This window comes from Neoarius graeffei, chromosome 11 (assembly GCF_027579695.1).
Source record: "Neoarius graeffei isolate fNeoGra1 chromosome 11, fNeoGra1.pri, whole genome shotgun sequence".
Lineage (NCBI taxonomy): Eukaryota > Metazoa > Chordata > Actinopteri > Siluriformes > Ariidae > Neoarius > Neoarius graeffei.
The window spans coordinates 57,685,339-57,705,911 of record NC_083579.1 but is presented as its reverse complement, the minus strand read 5'-3'; the positions used below and the strand labels follow the sequence as shown (position 1 = coordinate 57,705,911).

The 20,573-nt window shown below is 42.0% G+C and overlaps 1 protein-coding gene across 5 annotated transcripts; it reads right to left on the bottom strand.

The window, feature by feature from the left end:
• Positions 1-696: 696 nt before the first annotated feature.
• exd2 (exonuclease 3'-5' domain containing 2) lies at positions 697-19,637 on the bottom strand. 5 transcript variants are annotated; one of them, XM_060934334.1, is made up of 9 exons: positions 19,564-19,637; positions 16,008-16,415; positions 15,671-15,927; positions 12,238-12,364; positions 11,748-12,040; positions 9,533-9,639; positions 5,215-5,350; positions 4,668-5,039; positions 697-2,007 (listed from the first exon to the last, which is right to left on the bottom strand). In XM_060934334.1, the coding sequence occupies exons 2-9, from the start codon at positions 16,392-16,394 to the stop codon at positions 1,791-1,793; spliced, it is 1,896 nt and encodes a 631-aa protein (XP_060790317.1). In that variant the 5' UTR covers positions 16,395-16,415; positions 19,564-19,637; the 3' UTR covers positions 697-1,790. The 5 variants fall into 5 exon arrangements, with proteins under 5 accessions (XP_060790317.1, XP_060790316.1, XP_060790320.1 ...); XM_060934333.1 differs by having other exon boundaries at positions 16,008-16,418; positions 19,564-19,630; XM_060934337.1 differs by having other exon boundaries at positions 16,023-16,418; positions 19,564-19,630.
• Between the last annotated feature and the right edge of the window lie 936 nt (positions 19,638-20,573).

The following is a 20,573-nucleotide window of genomic DNA, read 5'->3' as shown; positions in this document are numbered from 1 at the left end:
GGTATTGAACAGTAATTACTAGGGCTTGAGCCAGATAGAGGTATAATTAATGATTGTGACATCAAGTTAAAAATCCATATCGCCACAGACTAACAACGCTGAACACAGCCTCGCTTTTCAGTGGTAATTTAGACATACTCCCTGACATGCTATGCACTGGTACATGTTTCAGAGTACTCAAGTCACAAAAACCAAGGTGACAGTATAATGCACTTAACCCTATGAACTGTGACGAGCCCTAAATGTGACAAGGTGCCATTTTTCAATGGATGATGTCATTCTTCTGTCATTCTCCTCTTTCAGTTTATTAAATACTGTGAATATATTAGCATGTGTTGGACATGCTTCAGACTACGACATTTTACTGACAGATTGTTCTGATGCCAAAATCAAAGAGGCCTTAATTCTGCAGTACCAGATTGTAAAAAAAAGAAAGAAAAAAAATTAATTAAAATGTTAAATTCCAACTAATGACTCTTTTGACCCACTGTCATGTTAATCCTTCATTTGAAACATAGAGAGAGAAAATCTTTTGTATACATTTTTACAAACTATTTATTTAACTGTGATTTTGTAAATAATAAAAAGTAAAATTGTGAACGGAATGCCTTGTGTAACGTGTATTTAAACAGCGGGATACGGGATGAGCAGGACTCGTTCCTTACGACATTTTCACCAGCACCTCACAGAGACATCTTAACATTAAATATATATTTTAATAACAATTTAAGGAAACATAACAGCATTTATGAGTTTACATCTGGACAAATGTAAATAAAAGAAAAAAAGCTGTAGTTTCTTTAAATTCTGCATGCTCAAAAGTGGAAATCTTATTTGCAAAAGATTATGAGAATTACAATTACTCATTTGTGCTAATGGAGCTGTCTCTCTGGCTGTTAGATGGCGAGCTTTAGATGCCACTCAGTGTTACGGATCATGAGCCAGACACCAAATCAAGGCAGTCAGGGGGGAAAAGATGCAATAAATGTGCACTTTGAGGTGTCCTGACTGATGTTTGGAATTCTGGAAAATGGACATAAGCAATGTGTGGCCAAATCCTCCCCAAATGTATGCCAAATTAAAAAAAAAAAAATGCTCATGAATCAGACAGGCTAAAAAGTTTCAACAAATGAAGAAATGAGTTAATCGTTTTAAGGTGGAAAGTTTAGAATCACGCCAAGGCCGTCTTAAAAGACCAACATACTCTGAAGAGCATGATTGTAATTATAGAAATATAAAGACTGAAAAAGCATGTTTAAAAAAAAAAAAAAAAACACAAACAAAAAAACCCACACACAAAACAGCCCCATTTTGCAAAACCTTAGATTTTCCACACAATTATACAAAAAAGTTTTAATAGGACCACAAACCTGCAAGAATTTTAACTAATATTATATATATATTTTTTATTTTAATAAATCAAGAGCAGGTTTGGGCTGTTAAAAAATATACAAGTTTCACTTTAAGGAAAGTTGAGAACTATTCACTATTTTTCACGTCGTAAATACAATGCGTTTCATCATTTTAGTTCCTGCACCTTTTTTTTACTCTCATCAACCCCTTAGTCAGTAGTGTTACCTCATCACAGTGAACTCACAATCAAGAGCTTGTGGTTGGCCTCTCCCAGTTCATCTACAGTCTTAGAACTCGTGTTAGGCTCACTTAATATAGGAGTCAATATCAGATCAGGACAAGTTCATCTCTCAGAAATACACCACCACAGGTTTGGGACAAGGCCGTCTGGGTCTTGCCCAGCTGCCTCTGCCTACCTCTATGGAAAGTGCGCGCGCTCAGGTCAGATTAATGAGCAGGTTCTCTCCATACTTGCGTACGTATTTCTCATGGTTGTGGTCGACAGACCACAGTGGAGGTAGGAAGTTGGGCTGCATGCTGGACAGGAAGTGCTGACGCCAGCGCCGCTCCAACTCGATCAAACCGCGTAGTCCGCGCTCAGCGTACACCTGTACTACCTTCAGCCCGTGTGGCACGTAGCTCTCGTTAAAGATCCTACACACAGACATGACCAGGTGATAAGTTTTTCAAAAGAAAGCACACAAACCAGTGATGTTAATGAATTCTCCACAAAACTTAAAACACCTACACTTATTTTATAAATGTCCATCCTTTAAAAGCCATTTATATATTTAAATAGAGGCACAGTGCTTTAAGAACATCAGGTCACTTGCACTCTAACAAAAGCCAAAAATCAATGAACTACTGTGAAAACTCTATGGTTAGCTCTATCCAAGTGTAGAGGGAAATTTATTGTGTGTCCTTGCACAGAAGTTGATACTTGTACTGCAATAAGCCTAAAAACCCATTACACCGAAGCATAAATGAAAACATGCAACACGTTTGAGCAATACAAAGGCACCAAGCTTTGTGCGTTACTCCCACTAATTAACAAGATCATGATAGTCAAAGGAGGAAATGGTTCTGCCCACTGTTCGTATAAAATAAATGACCTCCGATCTTAAACAAATACAAGGTTTTGAAGATGACCCAAGGTATGCTTAGACTCATTTAAAAACAAAAAAAACACCCAACCCTGCTCCACTCACGGCCATAAATATTTGGGCACTGACAAAGTTATTACTAGCTGTATCACAGTATGTTGGAGTTGAAATTAATTAAATGCAGACTTTCAGCTTTAATTTGAGGGTATTTGCTTCCAAATCAAACAGGGCTGGGTTTCCCAAAAGCCTCTCAATGCTAAGAGCAGCTTAACTAAGCGAGAGATAGGGTGAGCGTTCATTGCGCTGCTCGCTCTACCATTTAACGAAGATCTTTGTGCTACGATGCTTTTGTGAAACTCAGGCCAGTGCAGGAAGTACAAGGGCCCCCCTTTTTTGTTTTAAAGACGGCAAAAATAATTGGACAATCGGTTGGTCAGCTGTGCTATGGCCATTTGTGTTATTCCCTCTTTATTTCATTTACAAGCAAGCAGATAAAAGGTCTAGAGCTGATTTCAAGTGCAGAGCTTGCATTCGTTTCATCTTTGGCTGTTAACGCTCAACATAATCTAAATGAGCCATCAGCCCCAGTAAAGCAAGCCATCACTTGGCGGGGGGCGGCCCTTAACGAGGCTGTAGCTCATACTGGCCAAGACGCCCATAAAATCGTGAATAAGACAGGTGGCGCCACTGTCTTGACAGGTTTTATGCACACCCACCTGGAGAAAATTGTATGCGAGTTTGATCAAAATCCAATCAATCCTGTCGGAGTAGCAATGATTTTTGCAAATTTTGGATGGACGGACAGACGACACGTGATTGCATAAGCTCATCCAGTCTGGCCTATGGCCAGATGAGCTAAAAACCATCACAGACATATCAAAAATATTAGGCATGGCCAAATCAAAGAACACTCTGGTGAACTCGGGGGTGCCAAAAAGCCCAGAAGACCATAGGAAACAACGGAAATGACACGGATCATTTCCATGGTGAAGAAAAGACCATTTCACAACAGTTGACTAGAACACCCTCCAGCAGGTAGGTGCATGCGTGTCAAAGTCAGCAATCAAGAGAAGGTTTCACCATTGTAATGGATTTACCACAAGATGTAAACCAGTGTCAAGCCTCAAAAACAGCAGGACCAGATTAGAGTTTGTTTGTATGTATGGGATGGATGGATGGGATGTATTGGATGGATGGATGGGATGTATCCCTGTAACAACATCCTACAGACAGACAAGACTAATATCAGCCCTGCGATAACCTGGCGACTTGTCCAGGGTGTACCCCGCCTCTCGCCCATAGTCAGCTGGGACAGGCTCCAGCTTGCCTGCGACCCTGTAGAACAGGATAAGTGGCTACAGATAATGGATGGATGGATGGATAGTATTATGGAGAATAGAAGGAACCATTCGTGATCTGAAGCACACCATGCCTCGGCTTCTAACATGCTAATGTTAAAGCTCCGAGTAGAAATATAGTAAAACCTCTTCTTATGGAGTCGGCATGTATGGCTGCGAGAGGAATTGGTTTGCTTGCATTTATTGTTGCAACTACTGACAAAAGCAGCAACAGGATTCATTCTGAAGTGTATAAGGCTATATTATCTGCTCAGATTCAGCCAAGTACTTTAAAACTCAGACATGTAGAGGGACAATGACCCAAAGTATACTTTGAAAGCAACCGAAGATGTTAAGTTGAATGTTCTGCAATGGCAAAGTCACCCAACCTGAACCCAACTGAGCATGCATTTCAATTGCTCAAGGCAAAACGCCCCAAGATCAAGCAGGAACTGAAGACCGCTTTAGTAAAGACATGGCAGAGCATCACCAGGAAAGAAACCCAGCGTATGATGTCGTCTATGGGTTCCAGACATCAAGCAGTCATTGACTGCAAAGGACTTAGCAGCCAAGCCTTAAAAATGACTAATTTAGGACCGTGCTGGTTTGCCAAACTTTTGGTCTCTCTTATATAAAATAAATAAATAAAAATAAAAAAGAGCCCCACAAAGTGCTGCAACTCCTAAACCATTCCCCCCGATTCAGCTGTAAATACCCTCAGATTAAAACCGAAAGTCTGAACTTTGATTCATTATTAAATTTAAATTGTCATAGACTGCTGAAATAACTTTGTCAGTGTCCAGATATTTATGGACCAGGCTGTACTTTGCAAAAATCCATGATTATGTTGCTGACGTAGCACGGGCTCACTCACCTAGTGTCCAGGTTGGCAGCTGTGTGCAGCATTCCCTCAGTGACTTCCTTCTCCTCGCCTTCTTTGCAGAAGTACGCACGAACGACTGACAGGAGTTCTTCTTGTCTGGAAGCAGGCATGCTGTCATTGGCACTGAGAAGGGCACGAGCGGCCGATCGCACCTTCCGCCGAGCCGAATCCTCCAGCACCCTTACACCGTCCTCACAGCCCTGTGGGGCAGAGAACTCATCCGCCAGCTGTTGCTTCAGGAAGCCATCGTACACGTTAGACGCCGCGTGACAGGAAGTGCACAGCAACAGGATATCATGGGAGTTGTGGTCCTTCATCTCAGCAGGGAAGTGGCGCCTGTACTCATGTGGAACGATGTTCTTTCTAACAGAGAAAGGGGGGAAAAAAAAAAAGGAGATACAGAGTCTGAAAACAACAAAGTCTAGTGCCCTGTGTATGCACATGCTACAGGTTTACACACAGTACATGTCGGATACAGTATTATTAGGTCAAAAGTAAGCATGCCCAAAAGCACACGGTGCTTTTTTTCTGTACAAACCTGATGTAAGACTCCACTTTTCCACACACCACACAGAGATTTTCTTTGGCTGTAAGGTAATAGTCCTTCTGAGAGTCAGGGCGGCCCGAGGGCTCAAATAGCAAACGCACAATGAAGGGCTCCTCGCTTACCAGCTCTGAGGAACCAGACAGAGGCTACACTGAACACCACCGTATGCAGCAGATTTACAAGCTTTAATGCTGTCCTGAACAGGTCTTTTTAAAATTACAGATTTATTGATATTCTAGCCATGTAAGTAGATCATAATATAGTAAAACAAAATAGCATTCTCCATAACCTGGGTGCAAGAAAGTGACAGTGAAATCCTGGACAACATGCAGTGCAACATAAAACGTATCAGTGCAAAACGAGCAACAACATGCATGAAAAATAACCACTTCGAAAGAAATCTGCATAATGAGGACAATATAATAAATACAACACGATGTTAAATGCATCATAACCATCATTACTATTGTCACAATGTGGAACACAATTTTAAAGAATTAATGATTGAACACCAAGTTGTTTAATACATTTTGCTTAACTGTAATCTACAGTATATCAGGGGCGCAGATACGTTTTTTGAACTGGGGGGGACAAAGCTGCCAGCAAACCAACCCTAACCCCACCATGTGTTGTCAACATGTGTTGACTTTCTAACTATGCCTGTGTGTTGCGTGAGCGGCAGTCAGTCAACAACTCTTCGCAAAGTTTCCTTATGAAACAATATGCTCGCTGAAATTATGGCAGGGAACGCCAGATTAAACATTAAAACTGCCTTCTGAGCACTGTATCTACAGGCTACCACCGAAAGAAGGAGGCTACCAGAAAGGCATCTCTACTCTGTACGATTTTACTTTCACTACGACATTACTTTGAACAGACTATCAAAAAATTGCAAGGTGATATAATAAAGTAAGGCACAGTTTACAACCCCGATTCCAAAAAAGTTGGGACAAAGTACAAATTGTAAATAAAAACAGAATGCAATGATGTGGAAGTTTCAAAATTCCATATTTTATTCAGAATAGAACATAGATGACATATCAAATGTTTAAACTGAGGAAATGTATCATTTAAAGAGAAAAATTAGGTGATTTTAAATTTCATGACAACACCACATTTCAAAAAAGTTGGGACAAGGCCATGTTTACCACTGTGAGACATCCCCTTTTCTCTTTACAACAGTCTGTAAACGTCTGGGGACTGAGGAGACAAGTTGCTCAAGTTTAGGGATAGGAATGTTAACCCATTCTTGTCTAATGTAGGATTCTAGTTGCTCAACTGTCTTAGGTCTTTTTTGTCATATCTTCCGTTTTATGATGCGCCAAATGTTTTCTATGGGTGAAAGATCTGGACTGCAGGCTGGCCAGTTCAGTACCCAGACCCTTCTTCTACGCAGCCATGATGCTGTAATTGATGCAGTATGTGGTTTGGCATTGTCATGTTGGAAAATGCAAGGTCTTCCCTGAAAGAGACATCATCTGGATAGGAGCATATGTTGCTCTAGAACCTGGATATACCTTTCAGCATTGATGGTGTCTTTCCAGATGTGTAAGCTGCCCATGCCACACGCACTAATGCAACCCCATACCATCAGAGATGCAGGCTTCTGAACTGAGCGCTGATAACAACTCGGGTCGTCCTTCTCCTCTTTAGTCTGAATGACACGGCGTCCCTGATTTCCACAAAGAACTTCAAATTTTGATTCGTCTGACCACAGAACAGTTTTCCACTTTGCCACAGTCCATTTTAAATGAGCCTTGGCCCAGAGAAGACGTCTGCGCTTCTGGATCATGTTTAGATGCGGCTTCTTCTTTGAACTATAGAGTTTTAGCTGGCAACGGCGGATGGCACGGTGAATTGTGTTCACAGATAATGTTCTCTGGAAATATTCCTGAGCCCATTTTGTGATTTCCAATACAGAAACATGCCTGTATGTGATGCAGTGCCGTCTAAGGGCCCGAAGATCACGGGCACCCAGTATGGTTTTCCGGCCTTGACCCTTACGCACAGAGATTCTTCCAGATTCTCTGAATCTTTTGATTATATTATGCACTGTAGATGATATGTTCAAACTCTTTGCAATTTTACACTGTCGAACTCCTTTCTGATATTGCTCCACTATTTGTCAGCGCAGAATTAGGGGGATTGGTGATCCTCTTCCCATCTTTACTTCTGAGAGCCGCTGCCACTCCAAGATGCTCTTTTTATACCCAGTCATGTTAATGACCTATTGCCAATTGGCCTAATGAGTTGCAATTTGGTCCTCCAGCTGTTCCTTTTTTGTACCTTTAACTCTTCCAGCCTCTTATTGCCCCCTGTCCCAACTTTTTTGAAATGTGTTGCTGTCATGAAATTTCAAATGAGCCAATATTTGGCATGAAATTTCAAAATGTCTCAATTTCGACATTTGATATGTTGTCTATGTTCTATTGTGAATACAATATCAGTTTTTGAGATTTGTAAATTATTGCATTCCATTTTTATTTACAATTTGTACTTTGTCCCAACTTTTTTGGAATCGGGGTTGTACTTACAGTCGTTGTTTTTTGAAAAAACGATGCAATCGTTTTCTGCCTTTTCGGTTTGGCACCCTTCATCATGCCCTGTTGGGGTCCTGAACTAGGAGCTGTCCCCGATATGCCTGTCAAACTTGTTGTGGGTAACCATAGCAACCAAGCTCGAGCTTGCAACCTGTGCAGTCTGCGCAGCTCAACCAACCGAATATCAGTCTTTGTTTTGTTTTATGTGAGTCGTTGCAACTATGTATGTACTGCTGTGCACCTCAATAAACCGAATGGTAATTAGTCTTTTGATTTTTCCGTGAGGTTTGCCTTATGCAAAGAAAGACAGCATAGACGTTTTTTCCTCCCTATAAGTAGGGGGGACCGAACGAGGTGAATTTAAATCTGGGTGGGACGAATCCCACCCTCTATCTGCGCCCGTGATCTATATATAATTTAATGTATTCCAACAGCCCAAGGAAAGAAAGAAAAAAACCCCCACCGAGATCTTTACCCTAATTTATTAAAAGATCTAGGACTCTCTATACATATTCAATTTAGAAACACCATGATCCTCTGCCATTCCAGCTTGTCAATGACTAAACTATTGGGAAGTCTACTTGCATGTCACAAGTAGACATGTCTTTCCCACACTCAGGCAAAAGAATTTTAATTTTGAACCAGTTCACCATGTTGACAACGGTCATCTAGTCAACGGGAAAATACCACGAGTGAGGTCAATGGAATGAAATATTGGAAAACGGGTCACTCAGATCCGCAATGTATTTTGTATGAAAAATGCAAGTTTTTCCTACACGAGAAGATAAACATCTCTTCAAGCCAATGTGTGATTTTCTTATTATATAGACACAAACAATAAGCACCCAAATTTGTCAAAACAATTCACTGATTTCCTCACGAGTAACATATAGAGATTTATCCCACGTTTTTGAGTCTCCATGTCCTGAACGTAGCTCATATGAAAAATAGTGGTGTATTTCCCAGTAAAACACTCGTGTCTATGTAATATATATACACACACGCTACCGTTCAAAAGTTTGGGGTTACTTTGAAATGTCCTTATTTTTGAAAGAAAAGCACTGTTCTTTTCAATGAAGATCACTTTAAACTAATCAGAAATCCACTCTATACATTGCTAATGTGGTAAATGACTATTCTAGCTGCAAATGTCTGGTTTTTGGTGCAATATCTCCATAGGTGTATAGAGGCCCATTTCCAGCAACTATCACTCCAGTGTTCTAATGGTACAATGTGTTTGCTCATTGCCTCAGAAGGCTAATGGATGATTAGAAAACCCTTGTACAATCATGTTAGCACAGCTGAAAACAGTTGAGCTCTTAGAGAAGCTATAAAACTGACCTTCCTTTGAGCAGATTGAGTTTCTGGAGCATCACATTTGTGGGGTCGATTAAATGCTCAAAATGGCCAGAAAAATGTTGACTATATTTTCTATTCATTTTACAACTTATGGTGGTAAATAAAAGTGTGACTTTTCATGGAAAACACAAAATTGTCTGGGTGACCCCAAACTTTTGAACGGTAGTGTGTGTGTGCATATATATATATTTTTCACTAATGATTAATAAATGACATTGTGCATCCTTAACTTGCCTGGTCATATCTCATAACAGATCATTTTCATTCATGAACATTAACCAGGTGAAACAGGTAGCAAGCTAACCCTCTACAAATTCGGGAGTTAATTGTAATAATTTTGAGAAAGATTGCCAGTTCAGCTACAATACAACTGCTTCAGTCAATATTAAGTCAATGTGTTTGTGAAGTACCTCCTATTCCTTTGTCAAGGTACCACTTTGCCTTTTTCTTGTCACACGTGCAGAGCGGCTGGCCATCAGGCGCATGAAGGAAGCAGTTGTCATATAAGGGGGATTTCCTGAAAGTGGGTAAAATAAACACACAGTGAGCCTCACTTATCAAGCTGGATACAAATTCATTTATTTGTAAATTTTTCATAAGAGCAAGAAGATTTCACACTTATGAAAACCTACACTTTATTGGGAACACTGTAATACTGGGTGGGGCCTCTCTTTACTCTCAGGCTACATCCACATTAATACATTTTAGTTTTAAAAAGCATCACTTTTGTTACGTTTACACCTGGAGTCCATACTACAGAGTTGAGTCCATAAAACAGACACTTGGAAACACTGTTGTCCCCATAATAGGTTGAAAACTCCAGGGTTGCATTTTAGTCTAGACAGGCAGAAATTTTGGAAACAATAATGCAGACACCATGTTTGCTTCCTGATTGGTCTGAGGCTCAACGTATCCTTCCCAGATTCGTCATGCTCCCATCACGTGACCCTTTGCTGGAAGAAAAAACGTTTCAGCTGTTTATACCGGCACACACTTACCCAGTGTACATGAATGGTCACGAGATGCGTTTTCAGGCATATGGACAGATTATTTCTGATACAGAGCTAAAAAACACTTGTCTGGACGGAGATCATTTTCATTTTAAATGCAGTTTTAAAAAGGGCGGCACAGCGGTGTAGTGGTTAGCACTGTCGCCTCACAGCAAGAAGGTCCGGGTTCGAGCCCCGTAGCCTGTGAGGGCCTTTCTGTGTGGAGTTTGCATGTTCTCCCCGTGTCCGCGTGGGTTTCCTCCGGGTGCTCCGGTTTCCCCCACAGTCCAAAGACATGCAGGTTAGGTTAACTGGTGACTCTAAATTGACCGTAGGTGTGAATGTGAGTGTGAATGGTTGTCTGTGTCTATGTGTCAGCCCTGTGATGACCTGGCGACTTGTCCAGGGTGTACCCCGCCTTTCGCCCGTAGTCAGCTGGGATAGGCTCCAGCTTGCCTGCGACCCTGTAGAACAGGATAAAGCGGCTAGAGAGAGATGATGAGATGAGATGCAGTTTTAAAACTAAAATGCATTAATGTGGACGTAGCCTCTGGTCAATGTTGACATGACCGCATTCCTGCAGATTTTTCAGGTGCACTTTCATGTTGTGAATCTCCCATATCCCAACAGTGTTCTACTAGAATCAGATCAGGTGACTGGGAAGGTCAATGAAGAACATAGAGCTCCTTGTCATGTCCATGAAACCAGTCTGAGATGACTTACTTTATGACATGGTGCATCATCATACTGGAACTAGCCATTAGAAGATGAGTATATTGTGGCCATGAAGGGATGGACATGGTTAGCAACAACAGTCATAGCATTCAAGTGAGTGACTGGTTTTAACAGGCCCAAAGTGTGCCAAGAAAACATTCCCCACACCATTACACCACCCCCACCAGCCTGGACTGTATGGATTTATGCTGTTGGGGCCAAATTCTGACCCTACCATCTGTGCGCATCAGCAGAAATCTAGATTCATCAGATCAGGCTACGTTTTTCCAGTCTTCAACTGTCCGGTTTTGGTGAGCCTGCGCTCACTGTAGCCTCAGATTTCTGTACTTGATTGACAGGCGTGGAACCAGACATGGTGGTCTGCTGTTGTAGCCCATCCACCTAAAGGTTTGATGTGTCGTGCATTGTGAGATGCTTTTCTGCTCACCACAACTGTGCAGAGCGGTAATCCGAGCCACTGTAGCCTTTCTCCATTGACAATTTACTGAACAAGGCTTTTCCGTCTGCTGAACTACTCCTCACTGGATGTTTTTTTTTTCTTTATTGGGCGATTCTGAGTAAAACTCTAGAGACTGTTGCACATAAAAATCCCAGGAGATCAGCAGTTACAGAAATACTCATACTAACCCATCTGGCACCAGCAACCATGCCATGGTCAAAATCATGATCACATTTCCCCCTCCATTCTGACGGTGGATGTGAACACCACCCAAAGCTGCTGGCCTGTAGCTGCATGATTTTACGCAGTGCACTGCTGCTATGTGATTGGCTAATTAGACAATTGCAGGAATGTGTAGGTGCTCTTGTACAAGTGCTCAGTGAGTGTATGAATATCTATGCACATTCAATAAGTGTGAATTACAAAGGCAGCTGAGATGCGTTTAAAAATGGCATGCTCTACCTGGCTGAATACCCAACTCCAAGAGGTTTCCGCTTGTTCCTGCGTGGGTCTGGTACTTGCTGATCACCAGACTCAGGACTGTCTACAGTAGACCTGCGGCACCGGCGCCTGCGTTCCCCTTCATCCCCTTCACTGCGCCACCTGAAGGGCACATCCACCAGGCCCTGGCAGCGGCCAGCCAGCTTTGAGAAGGCAGTCTCGTCCTCACTCAGCAGGCACGGCTCAGAGTAGAGTCCCAGTAAGTAGAGAAAAAGACAGACTGAGACCTGGGCATCACGAGCTGCGTAGAACATCTACAGCATATACAAGGAAAATGTAATGTCTGTGAGGAGGCATCACTCTCAAACTGCTGGCAGCTGAAATGATTCTTTACATTGCTTGAAGCTAATGGTTATATGATCATACATCGGGGAAACTGTGGTTAAAAACCCACTGGTATAAAAAGTAAATCAAAAGTTCAGAGTTTTACAAATGAAAGGAGGTACTCCACCTGCTCCTGACTCAGGTTCTCAGCTTCCCAGTTACTACAACGCAGCTCCAGTGATTTATCCAGGGTGACATTGAGCAGGTCTGCAGCCAGGGACTTTAAACTCAGGCCATTATTCAGTACTGCATGCCTTCAGGATTCAGAAGACACAACTGATTACAAAAGGATCTCTGGATTCATACAAGTGACAAGTATAACTGATATAAATTAAATTGTACAGGGACTTTAATGCTCACTGACAGCTCACTCACTCACTAAATAATTATTAAAGGAACAGTCCACCGTACTTCCATAATGAAATATGCTCTTACCTGAATTGAGACGAGCTGCTCCGTACCTCTCCGAGCTTTGCGCGACCTCCCAGTCAGTCAGACGCGCTGTCACTCCTGTTAGCAATGTAGCTAGGCTCAGTATGGCCAATGGTATTTTTGGGGGCTGTAGTTAGATGTGACCAAACTCTTCCACGTTTTTCCTGTTTACATAGGTTTATATGACCAGTGATATGAAACAAGTTCAGTTACACAAATTGAAACGTGGCGATTTTCTATGCTATGGAAAGTCCGCACTATAATGACAGGCGTACTAACACCTTCTGCGCGCTTCGACAGCGCATTGATATCTGAGCTCCGTATCAATGCGCTGCCGAAGCGCGCAAAAGGTGTTAGTACGCCTGTCATTATAGTGCGGACTTTCCATAGCATAGAAAATCGCCACGTTTCAATTTGTGTAACTGAACTTGTTTCATGTCACTGGTCATATAAACCTATGTAAACAGGAAAAACGCGGAAGAGTTTGGTCGCATCTAACTACAGCCCCAAAAAATACCATTGGCCATACTGAGCCTAGCTACATTGCTAACAGGAGTGATAGCGCGTCTGACTGCGTCTGACTGACTGGGAGGTCGCGCAAAGCTCGGACAGGTACGGAGCAGCTCGTCTCAATTCAGGTAAGAGCATATTTCATTATGGAAGTACGGTGGACTGTTCCTTTAAAGCTACCAGAGGTCTTCAATCTCATCCACAAATCACTGGTGTGATTTCTGTTAGATTGCGTGAATGAAAAAGAAAAGAAAAAAGATCCCATGTTTATGCAAAGTAAAATGGGGGGGGGGGGGGGGGCGGCACACACACACACACACACACCTGTAGCTCAGACTGAAAAATATCAAACTATGTGCCGTGTTTACATGAAAAATTTTGCCAAGATGACATTTCAATCTCACTGCAAATTCTGAAGAAATTATTCAAATGCATTATAAACCAAGTTGGGGGGGGGGAGATGTTTTGCTTCGCTTCAGCAAGATTTAATTCATATCAATCTCAGCAGCAAGAAGCTTGCGTTCTTGAATCTATTTGGATTCAAAATATCTGCGTGCCCCTCAGCCCATATCCAACTTTAGAATTACTTTTTAAACATGCAACAAAATTTGTTTCTTGACAGGACCAGTTTATGGCACCCAGTACCTGTCATGACACAAAAGATGAGACAAAACATCTTAAAAAGTTTTCAGTTGGAAATATAATTTTAGACAGATTTATTCACGGACTCGTCTTCATTCTAGATTGGCCTCTAATCTGTCACACTTCAGAGCATCCAATCCATCTACTGGAGTGTTTTCATGAGCTGCTTAAATTAGGATCTGTGAGGCAGTTTATATGGTGGCTACCTTTTCCTAACAGATAATCAAACAGATTACCAACTGGACAGAAAATCCAATCTTTCTATTCAGAATTTATCATTTATGGAATGAACTATGGTCAGTCAATCCTGCCGTATTAACATTAATATGCATAGGCAATAAAATGGCTTTCTGAAAGTTTCATTGAAAATTATTTGAAAAGAAATGCTAATAAACAGGGAAATTACACCTTATAAAACAACCTCTTGCATTGTGTGTCACCTGAATATACCGAAGCTCAAATTCTGTTCTCAGCTGACAGCCAATAAACTGTCTCATCTCATCTCATTATCTCTCGCCGCTTTATCCTTCTACAGGGTCGCAGGCAAGCTGGAGCCTATCCCAGCTGACTACGGGCGAAAGGCGGGGTACACCCTGGACAAGTCGCCAGGTCATCACAGGGCTGACACATAGGCCGAATCCCATTTCACCCCTTGGCCCAACCCCTTGGCCCTTCCCCTCCATTTTGCGCGTTCACATGAAGGGGTAGGGGTATCCCAATCCCAGTTAACGCGGAGGGGTAGGGGAAGGGGTAGGGCTTCTGTACCCCTCCAAACGGAGATTTTCCTGGAGCTGACTCCGAACGAAGGGGTTTGAGTGATTTCCCACAATGCCATGCGGATTTCAGCAAGATTTCATGCGGATTTCAGAAAGATGGCGGTTCCCGGGGCGAAAGATTGTCATAAATGTATTTTCTCCATTATTTACGTGTTTTAAGTTGTTATCCAGAGGAAACACGCCGCTTGATTCGCTTTCGAGCTGAGAATGAGCAGCGATTTCTGAAATCCAAGCTGCTGCTAAAAAGCTTTGGGAGTGAGTATTGTTTTCGGTTGCTTGACTGCGTACGTTTTGTTCTGTTATTCTCGCTTTTATTGTTTACATGAGTGTTCTGACACCTCATTCTGTCGGATGTGGTGCACGAAGCGCCAAAGATATCCCATTCAGTGGTGTTAGTTAACAAATCACACCCTGCCAGCAGAGATTTCTGGTTCTGCCTCTGGCTCTGACTGTAGCGGCTGGTCGCAGCCAATGACGCATTTGGTCGCGTTTTGCTAACGTAAACACTGACGGAGGTACGCGATGACGTATGCGATCGTTGAAGGGCTATCCCAATACGTAGGGGTTGAATTTCAAGCCCTATCCCTTGTAGCTCAGTTTCAAGGGGAAGGGCCAAGGGGAAGGGGTAGGGGTAGAAATTAGAATTGGGATCGGGCCATAGACACAGACAACCATTCACACTCACATTCACACCTACGGTCAATTTAGAGTCACCAGCTAACCTAACCTGCATGTCTTGGGACTGTGGGGGAAACCGGAGCACCCGGAGGAAACCCACGCGGACAACATACAAACTCTGCACAGAAAGCCCTTCGCCGGCCACGGGGCTCGAACCCGGACCTTCTTGCTGTGATGCAACAGCGCTAACCACTACACCACCGTGCCGCCCCCAATAAACTGTGATTAAACAAACTAAAGGTCATGTTTGTTAGACATCTGGGGCGATGAAATGTGGAAAAATCTTAATTAAACTTTTATGGATATTATTCTAGTGCAATGATATTTGACATGCATTTAATCCACTTTGCTGGGGGCTCAAACCCAACCCCCCCAGCTAATCCGCCATTACGTCCTCTGTATCTAAACAGTGCCATTATGCTGGTACAATTTCATACCACTGAATTGAATTTCTTTTAAGTGGAATTCTTAAACTGTTTTAATTCTTTAATGACTAGGATTGAGTGTGTTTACAATAATTACCTTTGTCTAAGTGCCAAGTAGCGCAAGTCCACTGTGCACACAAGGGCCAGGCCATGGTCGCTGGCCAAGCGCTTGCTGTCTTCATAACAGCCAACGCCCACCTTCAGCACATGAGGGTCTCTCAGCACCTGCAGTAGGCCTTTGGGAAGAGGCAGTTGGGCATCGCGGAACGCCAGCAGTCTGACCAGCATACAGCGGCCCGAGTACGTAGCCATTTGGAGCAAAGACACTGCACATGCTTTGCCTTTGATGGACACCTGAAGGCAAGACAACATCTTGTGAAAGAGGACATTCTCTAACAACAGAGGATTTGAATTCTTGAAGATGCCCCTCTTACACGCATGCTCTTTACCCATTCACAGTCCAAACCCAGGACAGGGAAGACTGAGAGGTCCTTCTGGAACAATGGCCAGTGTTCTTCAAACTCTTCTGATGAGCTCACCACCATCGCTGGCACCTCTAGTAACTTCTCAATAGATGGTAACGAAAGACATTTGGAAGTTTGTGCTCGTGACGGTGGCGTAAGCTCTTGCTGTGGATGCTGAACAGCAGCGCTGCTTAATTCCAGACGCCTGAGTCGCTCCACAGGCAACAGATGAGTGTCCTTTGGGATTTTGAGAGCTTTTCTCTTCTGTGCATATATACTACGCCACAGGAACAGTCCTCCAAGCGTGGCTCCTAACAAGGTTGCCACTGCTGCAGTGAGAGTACCCTGTCTGGACATCTTGTCATGTACAGCAGCTCCCTGCTAGGACATGAAGAAGAGGGGGGGAAAGAAAAAAAAAAAAATCAGTACTCTTACAAATTAAGATATAAGAAAACTACAAAAGCTTTATAAAATATTTTATATCTCAGTTTTGTGGTGAATTTATCAAGTACAAGCAAATAAATTGATTAATTAAAAAAAAAACCCCACCCAATATATTCAGGTAAGAGATTTCAAAATTTCTCCCTTCCTTTCTGACCAATTTGGGGTGAACGCAGGTCTAATAAGGTAAACTGTAGGTGGTAAAAGAGAGCAACTGGATTTGCTTGAAGATTCTTGAAGACGTTTCACCTCTCATCCGAAAGGCTTGTTCAGTTCTGTCTGACTAATAACCACTACACCACCGGGCGGCACAGTGGTGTAGTGGTTAGCACGGTCGCCTCGCAGCAAGAAGGTTCTGGGTTCGAACCCAGCGGGTGGCGAGGGCCTTTCTGTGTGGAGTTTGCATGTTCTCCCCGTGTCTGCGTGGGTTTCCTCCGGGTGCTCCGGTTTCCCCTATAATCCAAAGACATGCGGTTAGGTTAACATGGGATGGCCTTGGGCTGAGGTGCCCTTGAACGAGGCACCTAACTCCCAACTGCTCCCTGGGCACTGTTAGCATGGCTGTCCACTGGGTATGTGTGCGTGTGTGCATGTGTGTATTCACTGCTTCAGATGGGTTAAATGCAGAGAGGAAATTTCACAAATGTGTGATGAATAAAGTTGTGCTTTTTTTCTTTTATTTATCCTCTCATGGATGAAAAGCAATCCTAAGGTGTCATTGAGTCATCCTGTTGGTGTGGGTCACTGATGACTCAACGACACCTGATACTCCCTATTAGTTAGACAGAACTGAAGGAGGCTTTCGGATGAGACGTGAAACGTCTTCAAGAATCTTCAAGCAAGTCCAGTTGCTCTCTTTGACCACCCACAGTTTACTATGACCTGGATGACTGAGAATCTTCACAGACATGTGGGTTGTTTTACAATCAGGGTACAAAGTTTGTGTCACAGGGGTCCAAAATTCAAACTGATTCTTGTACCAGTTTTTAAGTGAAGGACAAGTTAAAGAACAGATTTCAGGTAATTTTCTGACATATGTGTATGGTAGTTTTGTGTAATCTGCTATAAGATAAAGACGCAAAAATGTTATCAAAGACTCCTGGTCAAAAAATAGCTGATAGAAATACAATTCCAACAGTTAAAAAATTGTTAGTAGTCCATAACCTTCACCTAATATTATGGCATGTTCATGAACTATTTAGGTTTTTTTCTAAGTAAATGAAGTGGAGCTTTAAGCAGGGCTGGGACAAACAAATGAAGTGATTCTCGGAGAGGACTTTTTTTTTGACAATTCAGAATCCACTACTTCCACAGTGCTTTTAAATACAAGTCTGTAAGCTTTGTGTTAGTTGTCTCTAATATTTATGTCCCAATATCTTGACCACATTTTAGGATGAAAATAATCATTTTAGATATGTTATTTTATATTGAAAAATTAGCTGTCTCAGAGAGGACTTTTTTTTTAACACAATTACATACTAATATTTGATCAAAATAGTCTGAAAACTTACTGGCATTCAACATTAAAACTTAACTATGTTTCCAATGATATGGAACCAAATATTTGTTTTATGGTATAAAGAATGATTTAAGTGCATCCCTTTTGGAGCTACCTGTGGTCAAAAAAGCACTTTTTCTAAATGACACGAGTAATTTTGCTAAATATGACCTATATTGCCATACATTCACCAAAAATAACGTTATCACCAAATTTTTTTTGCATGGTAAAGAGAGCTATCACAGGGCTACAATAAACAACCAAGTTTATTTAGTCAAGCCTTTTGATATTGAAGATAAGTGTTAAATGTGATTTTTAGCTTGTGGACCCTGATTGTAAAACAACCCATGTCTAGATTAGATAAAACTTCATTGATCCCTTTGGGAGGGTTCCCTCAGGGAAATTAATTATGTCTAATAAGGTAGTAGAGTTTATCTGAATTAATAATTACATCAGACTTCTCTTTATTCCGCACTACCTCACTTTAACAGCTGCTAGTTTGTTTATACTGCTTATTTCATGTTTACCTGCTATACCGCAAGTGCCCTTGACTGTTTGGTTATTTGAACCAATTTGTGTGTGTGTGTGTGTATATATGGGTGTTTAGTCTACGTCTAGTTCATATCTAGAGTGTTTATACTGTTTATATTGTCTGAGTGTTTAATCTGTGTGTAGTTCTTATCTAGTGTTTGCACAGTTTATATTGTCTGAGTGTTTAGTCTATGTCTTGTTCTTATCTAGTGTTTATACTGTTTATTTATACTGTTTATATTGTCTAGGTGTTTAGTTCTTATCTAGTGTTTACACTGTTTATATTGTCTGAGTGTTTAGTCTATGTCTTGTTTTAGTGTTTATACTGTTTATTTATACTGTTTATATTGTTTAGTCTATGTCTAGTCCCTATCTAGAGTGTTTATACTGTTTATATTGTTGTTTGTTTGTTTTTTCAATTATTCTATTTTTATTTATTGCATTGCCTGTTTGCACCGTGGGTCAGAGAGGACTGAAATTTCATCTGTGCTGTATGTCGAGCATGTATAGCGTATTTGACAAAGTTGACTTGACTTTACCCACAACCACAGAAACTAGAGAGAGAGAGAGATATGGAGAGATAGAGACTGCTGCTCATTTGACGTTTTCGTATTAAACTCTTGAGACTTTCTGTGAGAATCCCAAGAAATCAGAAAATTCTAAAATAATCAAACCAGCTCTTCTGGCACCAACAACCATGCTATGGTTAAAGTCACTGAGCTTTTTCCCCTCGTTCTGATGTTTAAAGTGACCAGCGAGAAAGAAAGAAAACCAAATTACCTGAAGTCGTGTGTAGAACTCAGCACTACAGGGGAACTAATTCATTTTGAAGCGGTGTAATGTGTAACACTCAGCAGCTTCTGACCATTTAAACCGCTCTGAACTCGCTAGCAGCTAGTGAGACACGAAGCTAGTCCGCTAGCTCTGTCACGTATGTTGGTGTAACAAGCAAATTCGTGCAGTAATTTACTGCCAAAACGTCGTTATCAGTTAACTGTTTCATATTCTATTAATTACATAAAACAGCTTTTTTTTTATTTTTATTTATTTGCTTACCTCGAGCTGTGAGCCTCCAGTTCAAACACATCTACTCTATCAACAAACAGCTGCAAAACGTCTTCTTCATCCCCTATATCACACACACCGCCGTGTACAGCGCACACCACAGCGCCGCCACAGGCTGAGGCCGGTCATAACAGCTGCTCACTGCAATTCTCAAGCAGTAGTTTTCAGTCTGAATATACTGTACAGTATGATCAATTGAATTCACAGGCTGGTGGTTTATGTCTGAAAAAAGTGGCTCAGACGTTAGTTAATTTAATGGGCATGAGAAATTTACATATCTGACCAAATCGCACACACTCAGCCTCAGGCCTGAGAGTTATACTTCAGCATTAATGTGAGTTTGCGTATGTACATTGCAAAACCGGGCGGCGCGGTGGTGTAGTGGTTAGCACTGTCGCCTCACAGCAAGAAGGTCCTGGGTTCGAGCCCCGTGGCCGGCGAGGGCCTTTCTGTGCGGAGTTTGCATGTTCTCCCCGTGGGTTTCCTCCGGGTGCTCCGGTTTCCCCCACAGTCCAAAGACATGCAGGTTAGGTTAACTGGTGGCTCTAAGTTGACCGTAGGTGTGAATGTGAGTGTGAATGGTTGTCTGTGTCTATGTGTCAGCCCTGTGATGACCTGGCGACTTGTCCAGGGTGTACCCCGCCTCTCGCCCGTAGTCAGCTGGGATAGGCTCCAGCTTGCCTGCGACCTTGTAGAACAGGATAAAGCGGCTAGAGATAATGAGATGAGATGAGACATTGCAAAACCAATGAGATTATGGATAAACCAGACACTGTTTATGGGTCCAAGAGACCTATTTCTCTTCTTACAGCGGCTGCTAACGATCGCTCACTGTGCACCCATTTGTCAAGCAAACATCGAAACACCTTGAGCAGTGGTCTCAATTGTCTCAGTTCCATGCCTTTGTTTGCATTATTTTTTTAACTTGCTGATGCAATGTCTTTGCCAAAAAAACCCAAACAAAACCTGTTGCTTTTAAATTTGACTCTGGGTCTCGAAAG